A 25,794-nucleotide genomic window follows, 5' to 3' on the forward strand; every position below is an offset into this window, starting at 1 on the left:
TCTTTCAGTATATGAATTTACATTAAAGATAGTTGACATATGTGATGAAAAGTGAGTGATAAAAAATATGAATGAAGATCACTTAATTGAAAGAACTATTTCAGGGAGAGCTTGAACTTATCTTTCAAGAGATCCATGATTATTTTCAGGTGAGCTTGAGTTTATTTTTAAGTTATGGTGATAATTTATTAAAGTAGCTTTAGTGTTAAGTTACAAACTTTTGAATCTCAATAATGTTTCTTATCCGAGGCAAATGAACTCCCAAACGTAGGTTGTATTTGTCGAATTGAGTTACCAAAGTCTTCTGCGTAATTTGTCACTTTTGTGCTTTAACTATTTCTGTAGTTAATTGCTTTAGATATAGCTAAATGTAAAGTTATCTTACTTCTTTAATAAATATTTTCATAATTTGTTATTTCACATAATTATAGAAACAACAAAAACACAATAAATTTGTTTTAAGAAAAAGGTTAATATATATATATATATATATATTATATATATAATATATATATATATATATATATATAACAAAAATGAAAATATTTTAGGTTGTGTAACAAAATAAAATAAAGTTCATCAACCCTCGATAACTTGGTGAATTTTCTTTTATAAATTTCATATTTGTTCTTTCAGAACTTCTTCATCTTCTTTTTTGGAATTTATCCTTCTTCATCATAACTCTCATCTTTGGCGTGATCTTTTTCATAAAGACAATATTTTTTTCTAATTCTTTTTTTGTTATCAACTATTGTGTCATTTTTTTTCTTGTTTTCTTTTACCAAACAATTGTTTAGATTTAATATAAGATCATGTACCAAAATTGACTGGATTGGGATTTGATAAAAGATTGTTTTCTTATACTATATGTAATCAATTAGTTGTAGGGTATTTTTATTATTTCATATCGTGGGCTTATAGACTTCTATATTTTCGCGTTTTGGTGTGTTTTTTAAAAAGTCACCTAAAAATCAAATTTAGGAGACATTTCTTTTAGAGATGTGAGAAAGAAAAAAAAAATCCTCTATCACATGTCATATATCACAAAATTGAGAAACAAAGAAATAAAAAATATTAGCAAAATAAATAAAAAAAACTTCTATCACATGTCTTATTTTCCCCCTCGACGATGAGAATAATAATATTGTTAAAAGAAAAATTAATACAATGTATGTTAGTTGTTGGTTTAGTTTGACTTTATATACTATATAAATGTATAAACAAATTTTAAATATAATGTTACTTGATATAATTTTGATGTAATATAAGTGTGGAAAGATTGAGTTGATTTATGAATGGTTGGTGTTATAATAAAATTACTAGTTATCATAATAACAACATTTATGAGTTTTTTCAAAAATAAAAAAAATTGACTTGAACAAAACCATTAAAAAAAATTACACTTGATTTTTATATGAATTGTATATATTTTATCAAATATTTTATTTTTCACAATTTTCTCAAAATTTATCGTTTCTAAACCCTTATTACTACATGATCTATCAATGATAGATTTTTATTTGTAATAAACTTTAAAGGAAAACTTTTAAAAATTGCAAATTTTACAAAATACTTATAACTTATAGCAAAAATTTTAAATTCTATCCCTAATGGTCACTTAATGCTACAATAATAGAACTATCATGGATATAATCTAAAATTTTTGCAACAATTTGTAAATATTTTAATTTAGTTTGTTATTTTTTAAAAATGTCCCTAATTTGAAAATTATATTTGAATATTTTTTTTTGTATAGTATTATATTTGTGAATATTTTAGATGAGATTGTTATACGTGGACAACTCCATCAAATCAATTAATTAATTATGTGAAAATGTGAATAATTTTCTTCAATGATTGAGAATATTAAATTAGAGCCAATTTCAAACTGGCAAGTGGGAAATATAATTTTGGTGATAAAATTAAAAAAAGAAAGAATCACGTGAAACATAAAATAAAAAGAAGAGTGGAAAATTATCAAAGTAATGAGGCATAATTTGCTATATTTACATGAAAGAAGAGTGCATAATTTAATCTTAATTTTATTTCAAACTTTGGATTTGTCTTTTTTCCATATAAAAGACCCTTTGGAAACAAGAAATCTTACACATAATCCAAAACTCAAATTGCAAAAGCATCGTATTGTTCACTTTTTTCTCCCTCCCTCTTAGAAACTCTCTCTTCCTTTTCAATTTAGAAACACAACATGGCATCTCATGACTGTGTGAAGGGGAAGAGGATAACAATTTTGAGCATCAATAATGGTGGTGACCTTAGAGGCATTATTCCTTGAACTTTTCTAGCTTTTCTCGACTCTACATGCTAGATAATAACAATAAACCTTCAATTCAATTTTATGTTTAAAAATATAGTTCAACTAAATGTTAGTACATTCAACTTGATTACAAAATATTAAATGTTGAGGATCCCATGATTAAGGATGAGCATCCGTTGGCCATAATCGATTTTCTGGCCAAAATTTCAAACCGATAGTGAATTGATTATGGTTGGTTTAGTAAATGTTCAAACCGACTTTGATCACAAAAGAGTATAAATCGTTTAGGTTGGTTTAAACCTTTGAAATATTTTTTAAATTTTTGTCGAATTGTTTAATTAGGTTGGTTGTGTTAGCATAAATACTTTAAATTTATATAATAGATTAATGTAAGATCACTCATGTATGTTGGATAATTTTGTCAAAAGAAAATAATAAATTTCTTTTTATTAACGTGGTTATTTAAAATAAAGGATATTACTTAAAGATAGAGATATTATTTAAAAATAAAAAAATTTCCTTCGTAGTAGAAATATTTTATCTATATCTTTGCATAAAAAAGTTAAAGAGAAGATATATTAGTGAGATCTTTAAACAACTAAGCTATGGGCTTAGATCTGTGTGCACATTGATGGAAAATTAATTTCAGAGAAGTTTTCTCTTGAATTATTATTTGGGAAGGTAGTCATTGCCTTCTTTATGAAGATGGATTACTGAAGTTCTGCAAGTGACGTTGCACCCGTTGATAAGAAATATAAAAGAATACTAAAATAGTTGACTACGGTCAATGAATTCACGGGAGCCTGAGTTTATCTTCAAATAGATTCAAACACAAATTTAGGTGGAGTCTGTCTTTGATTAAATTTCTGTTATTGTCGCCACATGCCTGAGACGATGCGGAGCGGCTGACGTCCTCAAAAGAGTTAGATTTTTAAACAAATAGGAGTCGCCACAAATTTTTTTACGATGTGATTGGACATCGAAATAAAGTAAACAATTTTTAAAAACTGGTATGTGGAAAATAGAGTTGAGTTCGAGAGTCATTTGTGTGTGGAAAATGTATTAGGACCCCACAACACCCATTTAGAAAAACAGTGACCAAATTTCAAATCTCGAATTGAAAATATATTTTTTTTATTTTAAAATTATTGTCTTATTTTACCTCTCATTACTCCAATATTGAAGCAATGATCTCATAAAATAAGTTGAATAATATTTCCTTAGTTAGACTATATATTGAAGGAAACATCTCACCTTAAGAAAATGAGAAATCATTACAATTTCTCAAAGTGTATCATGGACTAGTCTTCGAATAAATATTTTTTTAAAATATTGATTAAATTCATTTTTTCTTGGGATCAAATCTCGGACTCCCAAAGATATTGATCACTCACCTTAAGAATTCTAGAAAATCAGACTCCCAAATTTCCTAGATTCCATCATAGGATTTTTTTTTAGCGAATTAGAAGTGTGTTATTAAAAAAGTTGATTATGAAGTATAAATTTATATTTTAAACTCTTTTTTAAAAAATTAAATAGGATAATTTTAAAGTAAAAATTTCTTAACGGCTAAAAAAGAAAATTTAAGAAAGGCTTCAAAATTAGGTCAATAGAAAATAATGAGCAAAGAAATCAAATATATTATACAACGAATTAAGAAGTAACAGAAGATTTTATTTTTTTAAAAATACTGAAAATCGAATCTTGAACTCCTAAAGAAACGATTCTCTCACCTCAAAAATTTAGAAATAACGGACTCTCATATATTTTTAATTTCATCGTCGATTTTTTTTAGAATGGTAGAATATAAAGATAAATATGATGTAAGAAAAAAAACAATTAATTGATATAAAATACCGTGGTAATATTGCAAAGTGTAAACGAAATATTCATAAATTTAATATTACATGATAATAATTATTATACATGCAACAAAAATAAGTTAAAATAAATAAGAAAAAAAAATAAAAACCATAAACAACAAAAAAATAAAAAAAGGAAAGAAGAAAGAAAGGAAAGAAAGAAGGAATAAAAGGAAATGGTTGTAAAACGAGCAAATATGCTTAATTAGTTTTGAAAAAAAAAAGGTCACATCTCGATAATCATTTTATTTATTTTTTACAATTAAATCTATGTTCTCATATTTTCTTACCGTGGTATTACATTTTTGTTCAGCGTAAGAGTTGGGTTGATTTTTTAAAGTATGAGTAAAAGTAGACAAAGCATGGAATTTAAAGATGATAGATATGTTTGTAAACTTAACTTTTAAAATCTTAAATAAAAAACATAAAACAAAATTTTATCAAATAACTTACTAAAAAAATTCAAATGATTATCGGACGATACCTTAACTTTTTCAATGTCAACTTCCATAAAATTTTTGGACATGCACCACACGTATCTAACTAGAGTAGAAACTTTTTATTTGAAAAGTAACTTATGGAGCTATTCCCTTTAACACAAAACTAAAATATGTATGTATTTATAAAATAAATAAAGCTAACATATCAACCCATTAAGCAATTTTAATGAACAAAGAAAATGGATTCTTCAACTATTTATTTATAGGTAGCCCTTAGCACAAAACTGAAATATATATTGTTAAAAAAAATTCAGAAAATTACACTAGATGAATTTGCATTATTTCATTTTACTCACTCCAACATTTAAATTTAATTTTTTGAGTAATTATTCTTCAAAAAAAGAGAGAACAAACTATTTTTTTTTTTTTATGGAAGCAACAACCCTATCCAGAAGATCGAAACGAAACTATATTGTGTGAAAATAAATTGAATTTTAAAGACTCTAATAAAGAAAAGAAAAGAAAGTTATTTATCATTTTGTATCCACAAGTCCACCATTTGGTCACGTTTTAGTTATTTATCTTTCTGGTAAAGGATATATATCCTTCCATTAAAGGGTCTGTATTTTGTCCTTTATAGTGAAGAACACATCGAACTTGGAAAACCAAATTAATTTTATTCATATGTTCAACTATGGCGTACGTAGTTAATGTTAAGGTGCGTGTGAGAGTGGGAGCAAATGCATGTGAGTTTTGTACCAAAGAAGAAAGGTTACATTGAAATGATTGATGGTCTTTTGGATGAGATGATGATGAAATTTACACACATTTGGTTTCAAACCTCAAAAACTTAGGTCAAATTCAATTTAGGTTTAATTTTTTTTAAAAAAGTTATATGATCAAAATAATCTTTAGTTATATCTCAATGAAAGTTATTAACTGCAGAAATAGCTAAAGCATGAAAGCAACAAGTAACGCATAAGAGTTTGATAACTCAATTCGATAAATACGGATTACAGATTACATGTAGGGAGTTTTTTTTTTGCTCAGATAAGAAATATTATTAAGATTGATATGTGTCTAATTTAATACTAAAGCTACAATAATAATATCTCTACAACTTAAATGTATAAACTCAAACTCTCCTGACGGTAAACGTGAATCTTCTAAAAAACAAGTTTAGGTTCTCCCTGAATTAATGGATTGACTTCTCAATCATGTGGTCTTCATTCATATTTCTTATCACTCATAATTTATTGCATTGGTGTTAATATATCAAAAGGCAACAATCATACTACCTTCAACAGACTAACTTGATGAAGCAAAAATTTGTCTTAATGAAGTTCGGGTTAGTCGTCTTTTTCCACACGCAACAATCGCAATGAAAACCACACACACCTATATATTTAGTAAACAACACTAAAATTTAAAAAAAAAAACAAAAAAAATTCATTAACTTTTTTTTTTATCTTCAATCTTCAAAGTTTCAAATCTTAAAATCATCAAATTAAATAAAATAGAATTGAGTCGCAATGTGAGAAGTATCAACAAGTTTTATATAATTTATATATTAAATTTGTATCATATTAATTATTAAAGGTTTGCATTCTAATTAAATCTCAATCTATAATGGTAAATTAAATACGAAGACAATTCAAATAATTTGGACTACTCAATCCATTTATAAGAGTTGAATTGAGTTAGTTTAAAATTTGGGTTTGGTCGGATAAATTTTTTTTAGTTGGGTTGGATCTCAGGTTGAGTGTTGAAAAATTCGGTTCAACACAATCTAACTCGAATTAATATATATATATATATGAATGATGCATTTAACAAAATAAATTAAATTTTTTTAGATAAATTAAAAATATATTTATATATTAAAATTTTAGATTCTATACATGATACTAGTCATAATTTGCTATAGGTTATAAATGTTTAGTCAAATTTGCCATTTTTTAAAAAAATTTCTATATATATTAATTTTTATTTTTCTATATTTATGTTTATATTATATTTTATTATTAATTTAAGTAAATAGTAAATTTAAGCCAAGCCTCATATCTCTCTAGCCCACTCTCTTTTTCTTGGCTCGACTTCTCATCTCATACCTCTCAGTCTTTTAAGAGTTTATAAAACAATACGACTCCACAACCCAACTCAATCTAACCTATATTTTATGGGTTGAGTTAGGAATATTATTTAAGTTATTTGGGTTGTCAATCCAACCAACCCAAAAGTATGAATTGGATTGGGAATGTCCCCAAAGAACCTAACTCAATCCTACTCGTTTACACCTTTGTTAAATACAAGATGACTAATTTAATTTGACATCAATTATTGACCTATCTAATGTCACCCTGTTGAAAGGGAACTTGAAAAGTTTTTTTTGAATAAATTAAATTACATTACCAACTTAATTAATAATTCATAAATTGAATGTATTGAATTTTAAAGTATTAATTTATTTCATATGAAAATGAGAATAAAGGTGTAATGAATTAAAATGGAAAATGACAAAGTTGTCAGTTAATTAATTATATAGATATTGATGAGAACGGGGAAAACGTGAGAAAAATTGATAGACCAAACCCTACAAAAAATGGACGGCCAAAACTTAATCAATAATTCTATGTATTTAGTTCTTATCATCACTTTCCATTTCCCATTCATTTTCTCCATAATTCTTCCATTTTCTTCGCCTTCATTCCATTTTTCATTAAATCATCATTTTTCTTGTCTAGTACAACAATAAATTTATAAATTTTGAAGAATTCTTCACCTTTTCCACATTTTATTCACACATATCAATTAAATAGAAAATTTACATTTTAGATTATGTAAAATAAAATTAATTTTATATCTAAGAGATGATTGAATATATCAACTAGGAATTGTTAGAAAAAAATACATTTTGAATACGTTATTAAAACTTATTAGATACAAATTAAAAGGGTAATTGACTTATTATATTCTGAAAAAAATGCATAAACAAAATATGCATAAAGTGATCTCTTTATCTTTATTCTCCACCTTCCATACTGATCTCTTCCACATGTTTATTCTGTGTTTTTAATTTCCTCTGTCACTCTCAATATTTTTGGTATTTAGATTGACTTTTCAAAACCGTAGAATTTTAAGATTGAGAATTCTTTATAAAATTTCTAATGAATGGTTGTTGAGGAAGAAGGGTGTACATTTATACGAATTGACAGGATAAGTTAGTTGCTGTAGTTACTCACAAGAGTTGGTTTCTTTGCTATCTCTTTGCCTGATAGCTCAAGGTTGTTCTTTGCTATCTCTTTGCCTGATAGCTCAAGGTTGTTCACATTGGATTGGTGCCTTCACGATTCTCAATTGCACTGTCTAGATTGAGAGCTGAAAATCAAATAATTCCTTATTGGCCTCTTTGTCTTGAGTTGATCTGCCATGCATGTCATTGTTAACACTTCAAAGTCTCCTCAGTTTTAGAGAGTCTAGAGCCACAAGGTTAAGCTCCTTGTGCGTTGAATGAAATATATAGTTGTACCTGTGAAAACACATACTTACTTATGGAAACAATGAATATGAAAACACATAAACCATAGATAATACATCAAATTTTGTAACTCAATTCCATGACACAGAATCTACACCTAAAAATCTTTAGTCCAATTGAAATGATTATTTTATAAAGATTGAAAAGGATCACAAGTACATAACTTATCAAGAATCAAATATCTTAATCATATGACTTTTCCAAATAAACGTTTAGGCTTTCTTAAACTACTTAATATGTGAACAAATATAATTCGTTTAGATCGTATGTTTCATGCTTCACCTTTACGTCTCAATGTGCAGGCTCCCCCTTGTGAGAGACTTCTCATAATAATCTTTAATGTTAGGCTCCTCTAACTTGCACGGATCTTCTCAACCAATTGACTCACAATGCCAAAGTATTCAACATCACACCATGAGTACTTTGTAAAAGGCTTTCTCAACACATAAATATCTTGATGCACGTTTGCTCACACTTCTGTCTTCAAACCACAACAATATCACACGGCCACAAGCTTATATTTTTTAGGTCACACGTCGTAACAAAAACAAAAGTTAATTCCCTCAATTTATTATTAAATATCAATCATATATTTATTAATAAATATTAACCAACTTTAAGAGAAAACAACCACAACCACAACCACAACCACAACCGATATAATATCTTTATTAACGAGAATAACTTTATTAATAAATATTATCCATATTAATTCCATACCAACAAAACCTTAAGTAGCAGTACCAAAGTAAGACAATCAAAAACAAAAACAAGAAATTACAGCATAAATTAAAATCAGTGTTACAATAATAATCTTCTGAATGAGGTTACCAAAACCCACAATGAATAGTGACTAAAACGATTAAAATCAGTGATAAAAAAATTGGGGATCAATGATCCAGATGAAGAAGTGATGAATAATGATGATTTGATTAATATAGAGACTAAAATTGAACGTACGAGAAAATAAATGATAGTTTACTAAACTCAAATAATTGGTAAGAACCATCAATCATGACGTTTATTTTCTTTTTTTAAAAAAATTAAATATTGTTGGAACAGATTAAATGTGAAGCAAATTTTGGATAAGCAAGTGGGGATCGGATCGAAGACATTATTTTTGGCTATGGCGATAAAATTAAATATTAGGAGCACGTGAAACATAATAATTAAAATAAATAATATAGTTGAGAGTTTCTTTTGGTTATAAAAGACCTCTTTGGGGACACATAATCCCAAACAACTCAATTTGCAAAAGCAACTTACTATTATCTTTCTCTCTTCTTCCTCCTAGACCCATCCTTTCTGTTTACAAATAAACATTATGGAAGACAAGTTTGCTAAATTTGAGAAGGGAAAGAAGATAACAATTTTAAGTATAGATGGTGGTGGCATTAGAGGCATCATTCCCGGAACTATTCTAGCTTTTCTCGAGTCTAAACTTCAGGTAATAATGATATATATATATATACTTATATAGTACTTTATTTTTCTTTCAAAACTAAAGGTTGACTTAAATTAGTGAAAGTATTACTCGTCTATACTCAAACTCTTTACGAATTTGTAAGAAATTTTTTGGTTTTTATTGATTGGACGAACGATTTGGTTAGGAATTGGATGGACCAGATGCAAGAGTAGCAGATTACTTTGATGTAATTGCTGGTACAAGCACAGGTGGTTTGGTTACTTCCATGCTTACAGCTCCTAACGAGAATAATCGACCTTTGTACGCTGCAAAAGATTTAACCCGCTTCTACATCGAACATGGACCAAAAATCTTCCCTCAACGAAAGTCAGTAGTTTTCTCCTCTTTTCAATTGTCAAAAGCTTTCCTCTGTAAGAAATAAATTATTATAGCCTCCTAAAATATTATATTTAAGTGATTATAATTTGTATGCATAGGGTAAACTATTTTAGTTTAAGAATGAGAAGAAAATAGTAAAAATAAAATAGAAAATATAATAAATTGCAAGTTTTGAAATAATGTTCACCATACAGATGTGCGGTTATTCTGGTCTTACCGTTTTCGTTTGCTGATATTGATGTTTTGTGGTGTGAAAACAGTCATTTCTTAAGTTCTGCGGTGAATATGTTTGGAAAAGTTATGGGCCCAAAGTACGATGGCAAATACTTGAGATCATTGATAAACAGATTGCTTCGAGATATAACACTTAAGGAAACACTAACGCAAGTCATTATTCCTGCTTTCGACATTAAGCTTCTTCAACCTGTGATTTTCAGCACACTCGATGTATGAAAATTTAATTAAAAACGATTTGATAAACAGTTTATATTCCTTTAATTTTTTTTCAATAATTAATAAATCGGAGGAATTAATTATTCAGGCAAAATGGGATGCGTTAAAGAATCCAAAACTGGCTGATGTTTGTATCAGTACCTCCGCCGCTCCCACTTTCTTACCTGGTCATGAATTTCAAACTAAGGACTCTAAGGGAAATACTCGTAACTTCGATATGGTTGATGGTGGAGTTGCTGCAAATAATCCAGTAAGATCGACCTTCCTTCCCCATATTAGATAATTTGTTAAATTTGTCTTTTTACTCATAAAGCTTAATTTGTTAAATTTGTCTTTTTTCTCATAAAGCTTAATTTGTTAAATTTGTCTTTTTACTCATGAAGCTTAAGCTTCTGGACTGAATTATTGGTGGTTTAAGACTCGTTTTGGTGGATGTTTAACTAATATATGTGTGTGTGTGTGTGTGTGATGGTTGATTGTTTAGACATTGGCTGCATTGACTCATGTGACAAAAGAGATGAGCATCTTGAGAAAAAGAAGTGAACTTCTGAAAATAAAACCCATGGAAGCAAAAAGGATGTTGATTCTTTCTTTAGGAACTGGTGTGGCTAAAAATGATGAGAAGTATAGTGCAGCTATGTCTTCCAAATGGGGTATGCTTGGTTGGATCTATCATAGAGGAGCAACACCAATTGTTGATATTTTTAGTGATGCAAGTGCAGATATGGTGGATTATCATATTTCTAGCATCTTCCAATCTGAACATAATGATAGAAATTATCTTCGTATTCAGGTATACAATAATTTTAAACTATGATCTCCGTTAATTATAATTAAATAAAATCAGCATGTTTTTGATAAGGATATATTGTGTGATATCTTCAAACAGGATGACACATTGAGTGGTGATGTTTCGTCCGTGGATATTGCAACCCAACAAAACTTATTAAAGCTCATTGAGGTTGGAGAGAGTTTACTGAAGAAACCATTATCAAGGGTAAATTTGGAATCTGGAAAGTTTGAGGCACTTGATGGAGAAGGAACTAATGAAAAAGCACTTGCAGAATTTGCTCAAATGTTGTCTGATGAGAGGAAACTACGATTGAGCCCTTGAAGCTATCTAATTCCCATTTCATCAATTTATGCTTCTTTCTTGTTTTCATCTTCAACCCCTTTTTTCTGTCTTCCATAGATGATGCGTCACTTCTTTTAAGCATTATTTCATACTTTAGTCCAATAAATTGTAAAACTATTAATAATAATTTTTTTACACCATGTTATTGTTTTCCTTTCTTTTTTATATTCCACCCTTTCTAGTTTTAATCGATTGTTGGGTGGTCTGGTAGAAACTTTTCTAGAATGCACGTAAAAATGTGGACAAAATAAGTAAAGGACAAGTGAATATTTGAATTTGGATTAGTTGAAATCTAGACTAGTTTGGTACACAGAGCCCTGCCAATCCAGCTAGATGGATAACAACACTATTATGTGTGGGCAAAAATGTTTTAACAATTTAAAATACTTTTTACAAGTCCACATAAAGGTTTTAATATACATGTCCTACCACTTGGGTTATAAGACATTTGATGTGACAAAGTGCTTCCCACATATTGAAGAGAAAGAAAGAGACATCTTTTTGACAAGTTATTTCTTATACCGTGACAAGTCATTCCCAAGAAATGACAATCTATTTTAATATACTTGTAAATCTCATCCTTATTTTGAGTTGTAAATTTTGTTTTTTAGGAGAAAAGATGATAGAGAAGAGATTGATGGTGAAAGAAGAGAGAGACTAATGTTTAGTTGTAAATCGCTTTTTAGTTTTTTTCTTAGGTTAAAAATCTATTCTCAGTGGCAACCAATGGTAGGGAGGCACAATTTAGTTAGTAAAAATAAAATTTTAGATGCATCCATATAATATTCAAATCATATAATATCATTAAAATAAACCAAACTGAGTGGCATACTAATAGTGAAAAATTCAGACTTTCATGTAAACTTCTTATTCAAGTTAAAATGTGTTAGCTATTAATGTCTAAGTTTGTTTCACATAGAGTTGTAGAGTTTTAAAAAATATAGATACTAAAGCACTAACATTTCGATTTGTGCGTCTAAATTATAGTATACCAAACATTTATTTAAAAAGAAGATAATTGAATACAAAATTAAATTGTAAGGTTTAATTTTTTTTCTTTTTTATTTTGAGGTTCAATTAGAAAGAAAAAAAAAATATATATTTTTTTATCTAACACAATATTTTAATACATGAACATTTTAGATATTAAATTGAAAGTTTATATATCTATATATATTAGGCATTTTTTCTATTAGTCTTTCGGAGAATATTTGCAAACACATATTAGGCCACCAAGAGGTTGAAAAAAATCACACCCTTTTGAGTCTTGATGTTTATTAAAAGATGTGTTTGCAAAGGTCTCTTAGACTTAATGCATTATTTGTCCAACCTGTGAGATCCTTAACTTTGCTCAATGAAGATTTGACAAAGAGGCAGTGGAGGAAGAGGTGGTTTGTGGAGATTTGTAGAAGATGCATCTCTGTCTCTTGGATGTCCACACACATGTGAGATTTGTAGCAAGGATGACAGATTGAACAGACAATCTACCATTACTATTGAGCTTTCAAATGGAACAATCTATTAATTTGATTGTTATTCGCAAGGGAAGAGAGGTTTTCTTTGATGTTTCTCCACAGTAATGCTTCTCTGTCTCTCAGAGTTCTTCTATGGTGTAAATCCCACCCATTAGTTACAGAGTTCCATGTATCCCTGAGGGTGCCATTTTGCTGAGTTGAGAGAGCATATAATCTAGAAAGGGATATGTGTAAAGAGGACTATAAATGCTCCAGTTTCTGTGCCAAAACGATAACATCCTGCCATTGCTTAATTTCCAACCCAATTGAGATTTACACCAGTTTGAACCCTTGCAGATGGACCTCCATGGAGCATTGAGACTTCTGTGCTTAGCAACGGTTGGCAAATCATCCATAGGAGTAGTTCAAAGCTAAGAAGTTACCGTTATACTGACTTGCATGTAACTCTTCTAAAAAAAGAAAGAAAGAAAAAAAATAAAAACTTGAATTTAATTTTAGCAAATGATATTTAGGGCTTTTTCAAAAAATAAAACAAAAGGGGAATTGTCAAAAATAACCAATTTGACCAAATATTTACAGCATATAACAAAAATTTTAGATTTTATCAATAATAGACGTTGATAGCCACTAATATGCTTCTATCAGTGGCATTGATTGATAGTGACTATGATTGATAGAATTCAATATTTTGTTATAGCTTATAAATATTTTAATTTATTTTGCTATTTTTAAAAATGCCTCTAAAACAAACCGATAAAATATTTAATAGAAAAATTTTGAAAAAGGAAAAAAGTCATAGGCCCACAATATGAAATATAAAAAATATCTCAATCAACACACAATTAATTGGTTACACGTGCGAGAGTAATCTATTAACAATAAAAGTAGTTAGACTGTTATTTTCTGTTGTATTAGTTAATCTGTTAGACAGTTATTAGTTGTTGCCAAGCATCTATAAATACCAAGCTTGGTTGATGTAAATATTTTTCACATACAGAAATAAAAGAATTTACTGCAGTCAGTAAGTTTTTCTCCCAAATTCTGCTTCCTCTGTTATGGTATCAGAGCTATTTCCGCAAAGAAGAGTTGCAGAATAAAACTCGAACGTCCTTTACCCTCGTGCAGTCTACAGTAATGACGACACCTGAGAGTTCGACGTCCGGCAGCTCCAACTACTCAGTTCCGATTACCTCTTCTGATCTTGACGCCCAACTAAATCCCTTCATGCTTCATCATTCCATCACTCCAACCACCAACCTTGTTTCTACACCATTGGCAGGATCGAATAACTACATCATGGAGTAGAGCAATGATGCTGGCCTTATCTGGAAAGAACAAAGTTGGGTTCATCACCGGCCTGATCAAGAAACCTTCAGAAAGTAATCTATTATCCGCTTGGAAATGCAACAATGATGTGATAGCTTCTTGGATTATCAACTCTATTTCAAAAGAGATAGCAGCAAGCCTCGTTTATAATGGAAACGTAAAGGAGATGTGGGATGAATTGAAAGAAAGGTATAAACAGTCCAATGGACCTCACATATACCAGTTACGAAAGGACCTAGTAACCACTACACAAGGAAGTTTATCAGTTGAAATATACTATGCAAAAATCACCACTATATGGCAGGAACTTGTGGAATATCGTCCTATGGATGAATGCACTTGTGAAGGATCAAAGAAAATGATCGATTTCTTGAATGCAGAATTCGTAATGACCTTTCTCATGGGATTAAATGAATCCTATTCGCAAATTAGAGCCCAAATTTTGTTGATTGATCCTTTACCTCCCATAAATAGAGTCTTTTCTCTAATCATCCAAGAAGAAAGACAAAGATCCATTGGATCTTCACCCTCCATTGAGAGCATCACATTGATGGCTAACTCTGAAAGAAGATTTTCTTCTGATAAATCCAAGAAGAAAGATACAAGACCTATATGCTCCAACTGTGGCTATAAAGGACACACTGCTGACAAATGCTACAAGTTACATGGCTACCCACCCGGACATAGACTTGCCAACAACAATAATTCTGTCCATCAAAGACAGAACAACACAATCCAAGATGGAAATGACAAAGTGACAGAAGTTTCTAAGAGGAATCAATCTGCCTTTTTTGCTAGTCTCAACAGTGATCAATATACACAGCTTCTGGGCATGCTTCAAACTCATCTCAACACACCTCAAAATGGTGAGAATTTCAAAAATGAGACTACACACATAGCAGGTACTTGCCTCTCTAACTCACTCAATGATCCCTTAACATGGATCATTGACTCTGGTGCTTCCTCACATATTTGCCATGACAAGTTTATGTTTACAAATCTCTATAGCGCCCAGAATATGTTTGTTATTTTGCCCACTAAGACTCGTCTAAAGGTTGAGCATATAGGAGATGTTTTCATATCAAATGATCTAGTCCTGAAAGATGTACTTTATATTCCTGACTTCAAGTATAACCTGCTGTCAGTAAGTACTCTCCTCAAGGATGACAAATTTGCCATATCATTTTTGCTGATTCTAATTGTCTTATTCAGGACAAGTGGCTTTTGAAAACGATTGGGAAGGCTGAATTAACTAATGGGCTCTACCTACTCAGAATGAAAAATGAAAGAGTTAATTGCATTCAGCACACTGCACTAATGTGTAAAGTCTCGGCCTCTATGTGGCATAAACGGATGGGACATCCCTCTATCAGCAGAATAAAGGAGTTAGCTAAGATGATAGAAATTTCTGACTTTCCAAATTGTAAAGAAGTCTGCCATATTTGTCCCTTAGCTAAACAAAGACGTCTCTCTTTTCCTATATTGAATAACATTGCTGAAAATATATTTGATCTTATACATTGTGACATATGGGGTCCTTTCAAAACCCCAACACATGCTGGTCATTCATATTTTGCCACCATTGTAGATGATAAATCTAGATACACTTGGGTATATCTTTTGAAACATAAGAGTGATATCCTACAAGTTATTCCTAGATTTTTCAAGTTAATTGAAACCCAATTTTCAAAAGTCATCAAGGTCTTTCGATCTGACAATGCTCCTGAGTTGAATTTCAGGGATCTTTTTGCCAAAACTGGAACAACTCATCAATTCTCGTGTGCTTACACTCCTCAACAAAATTCAGTAGTGGAAAGAAAACACCAACACCTTCTTAACGTAGCAAGAGCATTGATGTTCCAATCAAAGGTTCCTTTTATCTTTTGGGGAGAATGTGTTCTGAGTGCTGCATACTTGATCAACAGAACGCCTATGGTATTACTATCAAATAACACTCCCTTTGCTGTTCTATTAAAGAAGAAAGCAGATTACAACATCATTAAGACCTTCGGGTGTCTTGCCTATGCCTCTACCCCTCAGTAAACAGATCTAAGTTTGATCCTAGAGCACAACCTTGTGTTTTTATGGGGTTCCCACCAGGCATAAAAGGATACAAATTATATGACATAGCCAAGAGAAAGTTCTTTATATCTAGGGATGTCCTATTCTTTGAAGAACTATTTCCCTTTCATTCTATCAAAGAAAAGGACATTCCGATCTCCCATGACTTCCTTGAGCAATTCGTCATACCATGCCCTCTATTTGATTGCCTAGAAAAGGAAGATAGTATTGATGCAAGACCTACGACAGAGGATAGCCCTGAAGACAGCCACGGTGTTGATGATCAAAATCCACATGTCAGTAACTCAGAAGAAACTAGTAACACTGACCAAGAACCAATTCCCATTATGACCAGAAAATCCTCCCGACCACACCACCCACCATCTTACCTAAAAGACTTCCATTGCAACCTCACCTCCCAAAATTCAACTCCCTTTCCCCTTAACCAATATCTCTCCTATAATGCCTATTCCCAACACCATAAGAACTATATGTTCAATGTTACCTCCATCTATGAACCCACATATTATCACCAAGCTGTGAAACATCAGACTTGGAGAAAAGCTATGGCTGAGGAAATAGAAGCCATGGAAAGAACCAATACATGGACAATTGTATCCATTCCAAAGGATCATCACACCGTTGGTAGCAAATGGGTGTACAAAGTAAAGTGCAAACCGGATGGTACCATTGATAGATACAAGACAAGACTTGTAGCAAAGGGCTATAACCAACAAGAGGGAATTGATTTTTTGGATATCTTTTCACCAGTGGCGAAAATAAGCACTGTGAAGATATTCTTAGCTCTTGCCACATCCTATAATTGGTCCATTAGCCAAATGGACATAAATAATGTCTTCCTCAATGGAGACTTATTTGAAGAAGTGCACATGACCCTACCATTGGGTTATCAAACCTCTCAAGTACCAGACAAAGGAGAGAAATTGGCTTGTAAACTAAATAAGTCCATTTACGGTCTTAAACAAGCATCAAGGCAATGGTTCCTAAAATTTGCAGCAGCAATATCCTCACATGGTTTCATCCAATCCAAGGCTGATTACTCCTTATTTACTAAGGGGAATGGAAGCACCTTTGTAGCATTATTAGTATATGTTGATGACATATTACTAACAGGACCATCTCCTTCGAATATCAACTCAGTCAAAGATTCTTTGAAGGCACACTTCAAATTAAAGGACCTAGGGCAAGCAAGATACTTCTTGGGTCTAGAATTATCAAGATCTGAATGAGGACTTATGCTCTCCCAAAGAAAATATTGTCTTCAAATCCTAGAAGATACTGGTTTTCTTGATTCTAAACCAGTTGTAGTACCTATGGATCCTAATCTGAAGCTATGTAAATATGAAGGAGAACAACTAACTGAGGAAGACGCCACTTGCTATAGAAGATTAATTGGCAAACTGATATACTTACAAATATCCATACCTGATATTTGCTTCTCTGTTCACCGCTTAAGCCAATTTCTGCACAAACCTACTAAACATCACCTAGATGCTGCTCATCACCTATTGAAGTACCTCAAAGGTTCCCCAGGACAAGGTGTTTTAATAAAACCTATTGATTCGTTTCACTTAAAAGCCTTCGTTGATGCTGATTGGGGATCGTGCCATGACACTAGAAGATCAGTCACAGGGTTCTGTATCTTCCTAGGTGATTCCATCATCTCCTGGAAATCTAAGAAACAACCAACCGTCTCAAGGTCCTCTGCAGAAGCTGAATATAGAGCCTTAGCATCAGTCACTAGTGAGCTAGTATGGATCACACAGCTCCTTACTGATTTTAAAGTAAAGACCTTGATGCCAACCACTGTTTTCTGTGATAATCAAGCAGTCATTGCTATTGCTTCGAATCCGACATTTCATGAACGGACAAAACACATAGAAATTGATTGTCATTTTGTTCGAGACAAAATATAGTTGAAGGATTTCTAAAGGTTTTACCTATCAACACTAGCCTACAACTAGCTGATATGTTCACTAAAGCACTACCTTCATCTACCTTAAACAGACATATATCCAAGTTGGGAATGAAAGACATTCATCGTCCAACTTGAGGGGGAGTATTAACAATAAAAGTAGTTAGACTGTTATTTTCTGTTGTATTAGTTGTATTAGTTAATATGTTAGACAATTATTAGTTGTATTAGTTAATCTGTTAGACAGTTATTAGTTGTTGCCAAGCATCTATAAATACCAAGCTTGGTTGATGTAAATATTTTTCACATACAGAAATAAAGGAATTTACTGCCGTCAGTAAGTTTTTCTCCCAAATTATGCTTCCTCTGTTATAATCTTCTTCTGAACGATCGTGTAATTCATTTTAAACACAATGAAAAGATAATTTTCAAATTTAAATGATTGAATGATAAACTTAAAACGATGGCGAGAAAGTTTCAGACACAAATGATCACAAAAGAAGAAGAATAAGAAGTGAAGACTGTACACAACTCCTCCCACAACCTAAACAACCCAAATGATAGCCACCAATATATTAAAACGAATCATCCCTCTCTGATCTTTGATATTTATTGAACTAATGTGAGCAACAAAGGTCTTTTTATAGGCAAAGATATTGATTAGACCAACCAATAAGAGAACTCCACCTTATTTGAAAGAGAGATTGGATTGTGGGGAAAGTGAAGAATAAGTGATCAGATGTCTTGTTACCATTCTTACACATAACAGATCAATTTGGATTGAGATAAAGATTATTTTAGTTTATGTTGGTCCATTTCAATAACGAGAATACCTTTATGAATGGCTTTGCTTTTCTTTTCTCCTTTTTTTTTGAAGAAACTGAACCCATCAAACTAGGGTGAACCTAGAATGATAGTCTTTATCTATTAACAAAGAGATTAGTTACAAGGTTGAAAGCCTAGAGTGAAGCCTAAATCAACCTAATCTAACAAAGTTCTAAAGTTAAAGAGAAATGATACTAGCATCATAGTGGTTTTACATGTTGAATGGTGTTTAGACCAGAACCCTATCAGGTTACACATATCTTCCCATATGTTTACAATAGATTTTGATTTTTCCTTAAAAATTCTATTGTTTCTTTCTATCCATACTATTCACAGTAGAGGCAGCAACTAAAACAAGTGACATTTCTTCTGTTTATTTGTTTCAGCTTGCTAAGAGATCTACTTAGGGTATTTAGGTTATCAATGTTTATTGAATCCTCGATAGCTCCCACTAATTTGTTCCAAATTGACTTTGTGACCTTGCAATCCAGAAGTAGATGGTTGAAGTCTTCGTTGTTGGCATTGCAGAGTACATCTGTTTGGGTTGAGGTATAAAGATGGATACTTCTTTTTAATAACATCCATTGTGTTGATTTTTCTGGGAATGACTGCCCATAAAAAGTATTTGCATTTTTTTGGGCATAGTTGAAGACCATATGATTTCAAAGATTTGAAGGTTTTCTTGAGAGAATTGATGTGATCACGATGATTGTTGAATAAGAAATTTTGAAACCAATCACAAATTGCCACATAATTTATTAAATTAATGATGAAAAAATAAAAATGCAAATAATTAAATTTAAGACTAATTAAAATTGACATGTGCCCAAATTAAAGAATTGAAAACATAAACTAGCCAATTCTAATAATGCCACATGTTTTTATTTTAATCGTTGGATTAAGTTAATCATTTTGGTTCAATTAAATATTATTGACTTGGACTAAGTTCAATTAAGCCCAAAAATAAGCTTAAGTGAGCCCAAATATAACCTAAATCCATGTGGTTGAGTTCATGGGTCTGGTCCATTGACTAACTAAGTTCAAGCCCATAAAGCTCGCCAGTGAAGTCTATAAATAGAGGAGTTCTCTTCATTTGTAAGAGTTGAAAATTTGACTCTAGAAGGTCTAGAGAGAATTTTTCCAAGAGTTAGAAGACTCCCTAACTCCTGAAGTCGATCATCCTCGAAGATTGAAGCTTCTTTGTGCTCCGTTTCCTCCAACTTCCCTCGAAGATCAGCTCTTTTTAAGAGACAAACTTTCTTCCAAGACTCCAACTTCAAGAACATCACGTGCCCCGCTTCCTCCAAATCAAGCATATGCATTCAGTCGAGAGAGAATCAGAGGATCAAATTGTAGAGATAGAACCACATTGCATCAAATCAACAAAAATACAACATCAACACAAAAGTTCAAGACCACGAAATAAATTTCCCTGGAAATCTCGTGCGAACAATGATCATCTTGCAAAGCCTTTTTAGCAGAAGCGGTGGTATAACATTTGTTTCCATTTAAACTCCATGTTGATGTGCTAATACCTCTTTGAGGATTGGGAGTTGGTAGTAGAGGCTTTATGTTGTTCCATAGAGTACTCTCCCTTTCATTGAGAGATATTCTAGGCTTGATATTCCAATCATTTAAGATTTGGTTCCAGGGTTAGTTGACATAGATATCATTTGAATTGGATAAAGCAAAAAGTCCCGGATAGGATATGAGTAGAGGACTTTTCTCATTCCACCTTCCATGCCAGAAAGAGATTCCTTCTTCGTTGCTTATTTGCCACTTGAAGTTACTTTCAAACCATGATTTGTTTTTAATTATAGACATCCAAGGGGCCTTTTGACTGTAGTGCTTTCTTGATAAGGGAAAGTCCCCTACAACAGAGGTGGTGTACTTGGCACTAATAATTAATTTTCCTCCATGGCGCAGATATCACCAAAGCCATTTGCATAAAAGCACGTGGTTTGTAGTTTTAAGTTTTGATATACCCAAACCTCCTTTTTCTTTTGGGCTTGTTACGATATATCCCAATTGACAATAGCTAAGGTGAGAGACAGTTGAGCTTGGATTGTCCATATTTGAATCCCAGAGGAACTTTTTCCAGATATTTTTAATCTATTTATAAAATGTCGTCGGAGCTTTGAAGACAGAGAGTTGGTAGGTTGGAAGACTGGCGTGCAGAAGCTTTAGTTTTTTCCTCATTTTGAGAACTTTTCAGTCCAGCAGTGAGAATATAAAATTATATACTATTTAATTGACTTTCAGTCAATGGTAATTTTATAAGTACTAGCATATATATTAAACTACTTATGTACACACATTATTAAATCACTTCCCTCTTCCCTAATTAGTTGAAGGAAAATAGAAAACACATCTAATTAAATAATTAAATGTGTGAGTTTAAGTTGTATTATTAAATCTCGGATTGCCTAAGATCAATAAAATTTGTGTAAGAAATCTCTCACTAATCCAGGAGGCAATAAAGTAATACATATATATTTTATGTACCTGCCAAAGCTTCAAAATTAGATTACCTAAACCTTTAAAGAAACAACCGAACAAGAAAACAGAAATAATAGAATTACCGAACTATATATTTATAAAACATTGCCTATTTTAATAAAAAAATTACTATTAATATATTTTAAAAATTTTCTATATTTTATAAATATTTCCATTAATTATTATTTAACAAAATAAAAAAAATGTCCATCAACCCTACATAACTTGGAGTTAATCTTTTTTATAAATTTTAAATTTGTTCTTCCAGAATTTCATAATATTATTTTTCAGAATTTATCTCCTCCTCATCATATTTTTATATTGGGTGTCATCCTTTTTATAAAGACAATATTTTTTTTATTCTTTTTCAATTATCAAATATCGTGTCCTTTTCTTTTCACCACATGCTCGTTTGGATTTAGTACAAGATCGTACCAAGATCGTTTAGGTTTAGGTTTGATACAAGATTGTTTTTTCAAGCTGTATGTGGTCGATTAGTCACAATGTACTTTTATTATTTCACGCCATGGGCTTCTAGATTTTTATATTTTACATTCTGTTCTATTCAAAAATTCAAATTTAGGAAATATTTTTTTAGATATAAAAAATAACTTCTATCACGTGTCATATATTACAAAATCGAGAAACAAAAGAAATGAAAAAAATATTATTGAGTCTTATCTTCCCCCCTCGACAATGAGAATATTATTATTGTTATTGGAAAAATTAACATAATGTATGTTAGTTGTTGGTTTAGTTTGACTTTATATACTATAAATATATAAACAAAATTTAAATACAATCCTTAAAAGTTAATTTATATAATTTTCATGTAATATAATTGTGCAAAGATTAAAAGTTAAGAGTGTTTAAAATAGTATCTAAATCAAAATAAAAATAATTAAGATAATTAAGATCAACGATAACTTGTTTAGTACCAATATTTTAAAAAAATTATAAATATAACCAAATTTATTGTTGTGAACTATTATTTTTCTTTTTGTAGAGTATTATATTTGTGAATATTTTAGATGAGATTGTTATACGTGGACAACCCCATCAAATTAATTAATTGATTATGTGAAAATGTGAATAATTTTTATTTAATGATTGAAAATATTAAATTTGAGCCAAATTCAAATGGGCAAGTGGGAAATATAATTTTTGTGATAAGATTTAAAAATAGTAATAATAATAAAAAAAAAAGAATCACGTGAAACATAAAATAAAAAGAAGAGTGGGAAATTAGCAAAGTAATGAGGCTCGTATTTACATGAAAGAAGAGTGCATAATTTAATCTTTATTTATTTATAAACTTTGGTTTGTCTTTTTTCCATATAAAAGACCCTTTGGAAACAAGAAATCTTACACATAATCCAAAACTCAAATTCTAAAAGCATCATATTATTCACTTTTTTTTCCCTCTCCCTTTTAGAAACTCTCTTCCTTTTCAATTTAAGAAATACAACATGGCATCTGATGGCTGTGTGAAGGGGAAGAGGATAACAATTTTGAGCATAGATGGTGGTGGCATTAGAGGCATTATTCCTGGAACTATTCTAGCTTTTCTCGAGTCTAAACTTCAGGTAATAATAATATACGTATATTTCAATTTTGTGTTTCAAAATATAGTTACGTTCAACTAAATTTTAGTTCAACTTGATTATAAACAATTGAATGTTAAGGATCCCACGATCAAAGGATGAGCATCCAGTTGGCCATAATTAGTTTTTTAGCCAAAAACTCACATCAACATTGAACCAATTATGGTTGGTTTAGTAAATGTTCAAACCGACTTCGATCATAAAAGAGTATAAACCGTAGTCAGTTCATCGGTTGGTTTAAACCTTTGAAATATGTTTTAAATTGTTGCCTAATTGATTAGGTTATGGTTGGTTTTTTTCAGTCTATCATACTCCGTTTGTACTCGAGAAAAAAATGAGGAGAGATCTAATTACTCCTCCCACTTGTAGACAATTAGTTGGTGAGGTATAATACCATTTTCATTACCTAATGTGGTATCAAAGTTGTTCATGAAGTCTCGAATATTGACCATTCATAAAAAGATCAAATTATGGACGGTGATATTGAAAAGCATGTGTTAAGGGTAGTTACATACTCCTCCCATTATGATATTGTAAGTTTACGTACTAAAAATTTGTATTTATGGTTGTTTGGATGATACACTTTTGGCTAGGAATTGGATGGTCCTGATGTGAGAATAGCAGATTACTTTGATGTAATTAGTGGTACAAGCACGGGTGGTTTGGTTACCTCCATGCTTACTGCTCCTGACGAGAATAATCGACCTTTGTATGCTGCAAAAGATCTTACTCGCTTCTACATAGAACATGGACCTAAAATCTTCCCTCAAAGAAAGTTTGTATTTTTCTTCCCCTCTTGTATATAAATTATTATATAAAATTTCAAATTCTATGTATATACTATCAATAAAATATGAAATTTTGTTATATTTGTAAATGGTTTTAGTAGTTCCTTTCTTCAAAAAAAATTCTTGTTATTTCTCTTACTAAAGCCAGTGTCTTATGGTGTAAACATAGTCATTTTTTAAGTTCGGTGATGGATATATTTGGAAAAGTTACGGGACCAAAATATGACGGCAAATACTTGAGGACATTGATAAACAACTTGCTCGGCGATACAACGCTCAAGGAAACACTAACACAAGTCATCATTCCTGCTTTCGACATTAAACGTCTTCAACCAGTGATTTTCACAACAGTCGAAGTATGCAAATTATATATTTGTTCTCTGTTTTTTCTTTTTTTAAATTAAGTTTTTAAAAAACTAAGTATTTTTTTTTAAAATTGAAATAGTTATGCTTTACCTGAATATATATATTCCTTTTTCCCTCAAATAAAGTAATTAATTAACATAAATTGGCATTTATATATCCAGGCTAAATTGGATGAGTTAAAGAATCCAAAATTAGCAGATGTTTGTATTAGTACCTCTGCAGCACCAACCATCTTACCTAGTCATGAATTTGAAATTAAAGACTCCAAAGGGAATAAACGTAGATTTGATATGGTTGATGGTGCAGTTGCAGCCAATAATCCTGTAAGTATCTTTCTATCTAGTCTTTTTAATGGCTGTATGATTAATTAATGTTATATAAATCGATATTGTAATTTTTGTAGACATTAGCTGCAATGACCCATGTTCGAAAAGAGATGAGCATATGGAAAGAAAAAAGTGAACTTATGCCAATAAAACCAATGGAAACATCAAAAAGGATGTTGATACTTTCATTAGGAACAGGTGCACCTAAAAACGAAGAGAAATATAGTGCAGCTGTTTCTTCAAAATGGGGTATCCTTGGTTGGATTTATCACAGTGGATCAACACCTATTATCGATATTTTCTCTGATGCAAGTGCTGATATGGTAGATTATCATATTGCCAGCATATTCCAATCTGAACACCATCAAAAAAACTATCTTCGTATTCAGGTATATATATATATACTTTAAACACCATTTCATTTCATCCATATATTATAGAATATATTACATTGTGGATTTGTACACACAGGATGACACATTGTCTGGCGTTGTAGCATCTGTGGATGTTGCAACCGAAGAGAATTTATTAAAGTTGATTGAAGTAGGAGAGGATTTGCTTAAGAAACAATTGTCAAGGGTTAATTTGGAATCTGGAAAGTTTGAGCCACTTGATGGCCATGGAACCAATGAGGATGCCCTCGTTGAATTTGCTTCAATGCTATCAGAGGAGAGAAAATTACGATCGTCTTCTTGAGACCCAATTCCATTAATATTTCATGGTTTTATTTGTCTTTTTTATTTGATACTTCATTGTGTTTAAATATCCTTCCATCTATGTGTATTGATTAACAATAAATTTGAAAAGTATTTTCTTTTTTAGAAAAAGGAACACTTTTTTTAGACTTGTTTTTTTGGTGAATTACAAATATCTAGACTATATAATTCTGTCTTTTACATATTAGAAGTGTATATATACCATTTTTATTAATAAAAATGGTATAAATTGCATTAAAACTTTAAACAAAATCATTACATTAATTATTATAATATTTAGCTATCATAAAACAATAATATAGAACATTATTAAAGACTCCTCGACACGAATATGATAAGAACTCTTGATAATTCATTGTATTTAT

The 25,794-nt window shown here is 30.8% G+C and overlaps 2 protein-coding genes across 2 annotated transcripts; both read left to right on the forward strand.

Moving 5' to 3' along the window:
• The first annotated feature begins 9,342 nt into the window (after positions 1 to 9,342).
• LOC116402105 (patatin-like protein 2) lies at positions 9,343 to 11,657 on the forward strand. Its single transcript, XM_031881050.1, has 6 exons — positions 9,343 to 9,562; positions 9,726 to 9,907; positions 10,180 to 10,366; positions 10,461 to 10,622; positions 10,857 to 11,165; positions 11,262 to 11,657. The coding sequence occupies exons 1-6, from the start codon at positions 9,440 to 9,442 to the stop codon at positions 11,484 to 11,486; spliced, it is 1,188 nt and encodes a 395-aa protein (XP_031736910.1). The 5' UTR covers positions 9,343 to 9,439; the 3' UTR covers positions 11,487 to 11,657.
• Positions 11,658 to 22,996: 11,339 nt separating this feature from the next.
• LOC101209795 (patatin-like protein 3) lies at positions 22,997 to 25,559 on the forward strand. Its single transcript, XM_004148004.3, has 6 exons — positions 22,997 to 23,215; positions 23,827 to 24,008; positions 24,191 to 24,377; positions 24,549 to 24,710; positions 24,791 to 25,102; positions 25,185 to 25,559. Exons 1-6 carry the CDS (start codon positions 23,099 to 23,101, stop codon positions 25,407 to 25,409), a joined length of 1,185 nt encoding a protein of 394 aa, XP_004148052.1. The 5' UTR covers positions 22,997 to 23,098; the 3' UTR covers positions 25,410 to 25,559.
• The last annotated feature ends 235 nt before the right edge of the window (positions 25,560 to 25,794 follow it).

This window comes from Cucumis sativus, chromosome 2 (assembly GCF_000004075.3).
Source record: "Cucumis sativus cultivar 9930 chromosome 2, Cucumber_9930_V3, whole genome shotgun sequence".
In the NCBI taxonomy this organism is placed as follows: domain Eukaryota; kingdom Viridiplantae; phylum Streptophyta; class Magnoliopsida; order Cucurbitales; family Cucurbitaceae; genus Cucumis; species Cucumis sativus.

Excerpts from the sequence above, each read along its gene's own strand:
- LOC101209795 (XM_004148004.3), top strand. The coding sequence starts at position 23,099 with ATGGCATCTGATGGCTGTGTGAAGGGGAAGAGGATAACAATTTTGAGC. Across the intron at positions 24,009-24,190 it reads AAAATCTTCCCTCAAAGAAA|TCATTTTTTAAGTTCGGTGA; the intron begins GTTTGTATTTTT and ends GTGTAAACATAG. Across the intron at positions 25,103-25,184 it reads AAAACTATCTTCGTATTCAG|GATGACACATTGTCTGGCGT; the intron begins GTATATATATAT and ends TTGTACACACAG.
- LOC116402105 (XM_031881050.1), top strand. The coding sequence starts at position 9,440 with ATGGAAGACAAGTTTGCTAAATTTGAGAAGGGAAAGAAGATAACAATT. Across the intron at positions 10,367-10,460 it reads TGATTTTCAGCACACTCGAT|GCAAAATGGGATGCGTTAAA; the intron begins GTATGAAAATTT and ends TTAATTATTCAG. Across the intron at positions 11,166-11,261 it reads GAAATTATCTTCGTATTCAG|GATGACACATTGAGTGGTGA; the intron begins GTATACAATAAT and ends ATCTTCAAACAG.